The following is a 7224-nucleotide window of genomic DNA, read 5'->3' as shown; positions in this document are numbered from 1 at the left end:
ATTGTTTTGCTTGTATTGACAAAGCTGCATGGAAATATATATCTATGGAAGAATAATGTCATGAAGCTTTCCAACAATCACGCGCCTTATGGCTTGTGACAACATTTGTTAATGTTGTGCACTTTATTATGTAGGTTTTCTATCAGCAAGACTATTATGCTCCTTTCAGTTAAAGTTTACGATTAAGACGTTCTTAAATCTCTGCACTGTAAAAATAGTGTTAGGGATGCAGTGGTACCTACCTAGGTGGTCTTTATATAGGGAGACAAAACATACTATTAAACCTGAACCTGCCAAATTTTTTTTTGTCTCTAGGAATAAACCTTACCATCACAAGATTTATTACCTTAAGTAAATGATCAACAATTTTGCGATTTTTGTGATATGGCTTCCATATTTTTATGAATTTATAATGTAACTACTAAACCAGTGGTTTTTACAAATGTAATAATTGTGTCAAATGTTGGTTACATTGCTTATAAAAAATTAGCCTTTTTATAGGTCAGATAAGTTAGTTGAGATAAGATAATGGTTAAATTACTACATTCTATTTTCTTTTTATGTAATAGATGATGCTAAATGTACAAAATTAAATAATAAGTCTGATGAGTTTTCATGTATTTCATTCTTTATAAGTCATGTACAATGATGTAATACATACATCTTAATATTTAATTTTATTTTTTAAACACTGTATACTTAAAAAAAAAGCCTTCAGCTAGTTAGTGACAGTGATTTTATTATTTGTTCACATGTGGAAGAGTTATAAAATAATTTAATCAAACCATCTTATGTAAATTTTTAATTTGCTGCAATCTTAATTAATACACATTTAATAAAGCTTTTAAGCAACCTTTTGTTACACTTGCACTTGCTTTTTTAATAAATTATAATTATTTTCTTATATAAATATTTTAATTAACTGATGTTGGTAGAAAGTGTTGATAATAACTTTTAGTAAATTCTGTCATAAGATCGGGCATGGCTTCTGGTAATGTTGTGACATGACGAGCAGGGCTTCCGGAATATCTTGCAAATGACGGAACAACTGTCTCTGCTGGTAACACAGAATTGTCTTCAATCATACAACAATCTTTTAATACACATCTGCGGCCCTGAAATTGTATATTTATGTTTTTAACAATGAACAATTTATAAAGTGAAATTTGAATCATTACATATTTTTAACCACCAAAAAAAATAATGCTACTAAAATTATGAAAATGCCTATCCATTGCATCTTAATATGTTACTAACAGTTCGCTGCCCAATTCACAAACTTAATAAATGACTCTACATTAATCTTATTAATTATTATTTATAGTATATAAAATATAAGATATATATATATTGTATAATTATTATTTATACTATATATATCTTAATAATTCCCCCTACTAGGTAGAATTGTGTGTTCTAAGTCAACATCTACTACCTTCCTCTAGATGTATATTACTTGTATGATTGTTTTTGCAATGTTTGCAAACAGTATTACAATAACTACCACATTTGAGTCTACAGCTTCACCAACCTAATAACACCTAGATTTCAAAGTGCAGAACTGCAATCTTTCTACAGTGACTATAATATACTGTAATCCGGGCTCTGGCTGCTTTATTATTTATTTATTAATATTTTTTTGTACACCATAAACAATAAATAGAGGAAAAAAAAGAAACAAATCAGATACAAGAGGCAGTTTTACTGCTCAAGGCGATCTCTACCAGAAAACCTTTAGATGGAGATGAGAGACTTGAAGGAGAGGGTAGTTTAGTGTGTACATTACATACATTATTAATTTTATGAAATTATGAGGCTGTAAATATGATATGGAACTCAGGTGCTTCTTGCATGGAGTGACTAGGTGCAGGCTCCGAGATAAACTCTCATCTCGGTTTGTTACTTACATTTAGCAATTTGGTTTATGTGAGTATTGAATTTCAATTACATTGATCATTATTAAAGAAAAAAACTTGCTAGATGCAGACAGCACTCGACCTGTCATTGTGGTGATCTTTGGGAAGTCTTATGCCATAGAGTGGGTGTCTATTGGTTGAGATAAATGAATGAAAGGAAAAAAAAATCTTGGTCTTTTGTTATATTAAATATTTGTTTATGATTTATAATCCACAATTTTTATGCTTACATAAATATCTTACCTCTTTATAAAAACTAGTTTGAAACAAATAATTTGATTATTGCCCAGAGGAAATGAGACTGAGTGAAAAGGTCAGAGAAGAGCAGCACTTTAACATGAACATTCAACGCTACAATGATGAAGCTACAATGGATAAAATATAAACATATGAAGTGTAAACGCTGATATTATCATTTACTGTCGAAACTGTCCCAAACAATTAATTTGCAGGACTATGATAGTTCTAGCCCATTAGCAGTGAGCAGTGGCAGCCCAGGAGTAGAGGACTGAGACTTGAGGTTGTAGGTTATGGGTTCCTTTCACCAGTATACAATCTTATGTAATTCACACTTTGTACATAAATTATCATGGATTCCCAACCTGCCCACAAAGTGTGGCGAATGTGTTATAGCCCCCATAAATATCTTTGCGAAAGGCCTATGCCATGCAGCCATTTAAATTTAATAACTAAGAGACTTTAGAAGTCGAGTTATAATTACTGAAGGTCTTTATTTTTAATGTATATACTTACTATAACAACATTTTTCCCAATGTATACATATGATCCTACAACGGCAGCATTAACTACTGTGTTTTCACCAACAAAAACATGATCACCCATTTGAAGAGGAAAGAAGGCTACTCTGGAAAGAAAGATGTTTATGATTAAAATAACATTAAATTGTTCTGAATATATAGTTAACATCGATAAATATATAAATAGTTTTTACCCTTTACTAAATTTTTTAAAAGGTGGTCTTATAACTGATCCCTTGCTAATAATACAAAATCTTCCAGTTTTCACATTTGCCAGGTCTCCTCTTATAATAGCATCACTTTGAACAATAACTTTTCCATGTAATACAATATTTTGAGATCCACATAGAACTGTTTGTCTACTTACTTTATTTCCGGAAGCCTAAAACGAAAATTTAAGTAAACAGAAAATCACATAGAACTAATAAACATGAAACACTTTGTTCATATAATTACTAACTGTTTCAACATATTCTGATTTGTTGTAATATGTATCTTGAAGCTCCATTATAATAAACCCTAATTTTCAACAATATTTATTTTATCTTATTCGAGTGACTAAACTATTTAATATTGTCTTTTTTGTTTAATGTATCTTAGTCAGTATTACCAATTGACAGATGTCAGAATCAAAAGACGGTGCGCTGATGTCGCATGACATTACAAATGCAAAAATAATATCTAAATAAAAAATTTTAAAAACACAATTTTAAACATTACAAATAAAAAAATTTATCATATTTTGCTTCGTGAAACAAGTTTTATTTTGTGTAAGTGACAATTTTTTTCTTCATAAATATTATGTAAAGGGAGGCTTGATATCTGTTCATAAAATGTGTAGAAAAATGAACTCGATTCATAAAATTAATAAATGAACAAGACAACCATAAATATTCTATTTAAGGCTATTTGAGGAAAACTAGACAAAACGCACAACTAGACTCCCTTTTTCTATTGAATTTTTATGAGAAACCTACAAAATTAATGAAAACGAATAGATATTTGTTTTTTGCAACGTATTATGTTTTAATAGTAAATTTTTAGTGCACGTATAATATTTTTAATTCAAAACTTTTTTTGTCGAGGTAAAGGCGAACAAATTTAAACATCAATTTTTACTCGCACGCTTCTTTAAAACTGATAGTAAAAGTTTTCACTCTGCATAATTTAAATTTTAAATAATTTTGTTACAAAAATAAATAATGGTCTTAGTATATTATTACAATTTAATCTTTTTAGAAATAAATAAAGAAAAATGCAGTTTTTCATAAAAGTTAGACATAATAAAAAAATAATGACGCAGGCCATTGACGAATAGTGAAAAAAAAAAATTATAAAAAAACTTATTTTTTCAACAAAAGGCGGGAATTTTCTTATAAGCATAGTAAAATATATTTATAGCGTTTGCGTGATTTATCACTAATATTATGGACCGTTACGTAAAACGAGAACCAAGATCAGAAGCCGGTAAAATATCCTTATTAAAAACTTTAAAATTTACTAACGATATATATTTTTTATGTTTTTTTATCAAGTTGTTTTTTTCTTAGGTAATCGGCAGCAGCCATTTCAATTAAATGCTTGCTCATCCGCAAACTTTAATGGCAATCGTGCAAATTCCTTTGAGTAAGTAATTTTATTAAATACGCGTATAATATACCGTAGAACTTTCTCTGCAAAAGAATTAACTCGATAAAAAAATAAAAATTGAAAACATTTCAGAACCGAAAACGCGTTTTACGATGGTTATGGACCCAATTTATCAAACGTTCAATGGACAAATAGTACCGCTCATGTAAGTAGAAAAATAAAAAGACGTAACTGTGTTATGTCTAAATAGACATAACACAGCTACGACTTTTTATGATTGTAGATATTAATTTTATAACTCAAAAAACAACACTGAACCGTCGACATGGGGAGGTACATCTATTTATACTACGGAGAAGGTTCTAGTAGAATAGAACTTCAGCGAACCGTAGTCAAAAATCTATAAATAACTTTAAGGTCACACGTGTTTACACACACGTGTTGGGTTATTTTTAGAGGGTTCTGTAACTCGTGCTTTGTAACCATATAATGAGAAGTTCATACATAGGCGGAAATATCTTATATGTAAAAACGTATATAATAATAATAATCATATTTGGTGTGAAAGTAGGCAAATAAAAAACATTAAAGTCATCTCATACTTTTTGAATAAAAAGTTTGATAACGTAATTGCCTTGTTTTAAACTTACAGAGGCTTCTTTTTAAATGTTTTCTTTTTTCATCTCGGCAAAGCCACGAAAACTCCTAACATTTTAATTAAGGTTACTTCAACGTCAAAGGGACGCTGCAGCAGAGATTGAGGTATTGTTTACGAAGAACAAGGGATTAACTTTGTTGTTGACGTAATCATTTTGTTTGTGAATTTTTTTTAATAAACCTTCTTTCATACACCATTCATCTCCACAGATGTTACATAATCCAGGTTACAATGTATCCGGAAACGATCCTCGGTATTTAGCAGCATATTCTGATGATACTTCTTACGCAATCACAGGTAATATGTAACCTTGAGATTTTTGTGGAAACCAACATATCTATATCAACCTTAAAAATAATTGATAAATTCTATCCATAACAATCTAATGTATGTAAATAATAACCTTAATAATAGTAATGTTTTAATTTTTTTTATGATATTCAATTTCGGTCATTAAAAAAGTGCCATAGTACACAAAAATTTTTTTACGTTTCTTCGCTAAAAGAATAAAAATTAGAAGTATTTGGTATATAATATCTTTAAGTGGATGTTTAAGTTACCCAATTTAAAATATCTTTGTCACCGCTGCGTTTATTATGGATAAGGTTAAAGATATCATTTTTTAATTTTTACCTAAACTTCAAGTATTAGATCTTTATATCAAGTACTTTTTAAAACAGCAGGAATTCCACGAAACATACATAAATATATATATATATATATATATGTATATATATATATATATATATCTATATATATACATACATATATATATATATATATAAGGTTAAGTTGTGGCTATAATAATCTATTTCAAAATATAAAACACAGTATACTTTGACAAAATATTGGAATCGATATACGCCCACTGCAAGGCTTTCAATTGGGCGTCTATCGGCTGATATGACGATGATGATGATGAATAAATATTACTAAAAATTTGGTAAATTATTAGCAATATTTAATAAAAAATTTCACATACTTCTACTACTTATTTTAATGCTGACTAGGACAACAGAACTTTCGCGGCCAACAAAGTTGCACTTTCACCCAAAAAGCACAAGATTCGAACTTTGTTATGGATGCTCATAAGCCTTCCCCGAGAGCACATGTTTATACACCACATGTTGCTAAAGGTAATAAAAAATATCGTTGTTCAGTATGAGCTCTAATTAATAAATAAAATATATATTACTAATCTATTTTGTTTTCTGTAAGAATCTCCTGGAAAAGTTGTTTTTTCTAAACAATCTTTCGTTTATGGCGAAACATCAACATCGACTTCATCTAATAAAGAAAAATATCAGAAAGCTGTATCGATGACTCCAAATGGTAATTTTTAAATATTTTTTTTTCATATCGATTTATTTAGTAAACCTGTTTACAATTTAATTAAACTAAATTAATTAAATGTGAAAAAAAATAAATGTATTTTAAAAAAATCGCATTCACATTTTCGTGAACATAATATAAAAATCATTCCTGTCCTGTCCTGTCCAGTAGCAGTGCGCTCATTTTACGTCGTTGTTGGTCTTAATCAAACCAACGCCACTCTTTCTTGGGGATTTGATGTTGCCGGTGATCTCGGAGAGGCACCTCGGCGATTCGAGATGGATAGCCCTATAGGGTGCTACTACCTTATACCGAAGTAGTACGTGAGCACCAGTCTCGTCCTGCTCCAGGCACGCTCTGCACAAAGTACTGTCCGTAACGCATAATGTAATAAGATGTTTGTTACAAAGATCGTGACGGGTTAAGGTCTCTGCCACCAAACGCAGTCTGGGTCGCGACAGTCGGAACAGAGCGTTAATAAGCCGGCAGCTTATGGTAGGCATTGACTCTTTTGCTTATCGGAACTCGTCATGGCTCGTTCATTGCTCACTGTGGTGACTCCTAGTACGCTCCGCTATTAGAGATCTACCCATTGGTAGTGGGATGAGGGACCCCAGGCCGTAAACGACAATTCTGGAGCCCCTCCGGGCCAGGTCATCTGCAGCATCGTTGTCTCTGGAGCCCCTATGATCTTTTATCCACTGTAGTGTAACAAGGTATTTACGTATCCATTACAAAATAAGGCTCCAGCGGCTGTTCTGCCCGTTACAACGTTACGCGGCCTGCAACTTCGATTTGCTGATCCGCTAGGCTATTGTTAATAAAAAAAACAATACTCTACTTTATACTCACGGGATATTATAACACACAATATCCCATAGTTATATTTTTTAAAAACTAACAAAAAACTATTTTATATAATTTATTTTATACTTCGATTAAGATTTTTTTAACTCTTCGACAATTTTAC

General features: G+C 30.6%; 1 protein-coding gene across 1 annotated transcript; it reads right to left on the bottom strand.

The window, feature by feature from the left end:
- Positions 1-761: 761 nt before the first annotated feature.
- Positions 762-3275, bottom strand: DCTN5-p25 (Dynactin 5, p25 subunit). The gene is made up of 4 exons (XM_068777373.1): positions 3135-3275; positions 2869-3056; positions 2670-2781; positions 762-1115 (listed from the first exon to the last, which is right to left on the bottom strand). The coding sequence occupies exons 1-4, from the start codon at positions 3180-3182 to the stop codon at positions 915-917; spliced, it is 549 nt and encodes a 182-aa protein (XP_068633474.1). The 5' UTR covers positions 3183-3275; the 3' UTR covers positions 762-914.
- Positions 3276-7224: the final 3949 nt, after the last annotated feature.

The sequence above is a fragment of the Battus philenor genome, unplaced genomic scaffold, assembly GCF_028537555.1.
Source record: "Battus philenor isolate CCGP_79_NKW_IND1 unplaced genomic scaffold, ilBatPhil1.0.hap1 SCAF_13, whole genome shotgun sequence".
NCBI lineage: Eukaryota > Metazoa > Arthropoda > Insecta > Lepidoptera > Papilionidae > Battus > Battus philenor.
The sequence above is the reverse complement of the archived record's forward strand: the minus strand, read 5'-3'. Positions and strand labels throughout refer to the sequence as shown.

Coding starts and splice junctions, on each gene's coding strand:
- DCTN5-p25 (XM_068777373.1), bottom strand. CDS start 3,182: ATGGAGCTTCAAGATACATATTACAACAAATCAGAATATGTTGAAACA. Junction 3,057..3,134: donor AATCAGAATATGTTGAAACA/GTTAGTAATTAT, acceptor TTTTCGTTTTAG/GCTTCCGGAAATAAAGTAAG. Junction 1,116..2,669: donor TTGGGAAAAATGTTGTTATA/GTAAGTATATAC, acceptor ATACAATTTCAG/GGCCGCAGATGTGTATTAAA.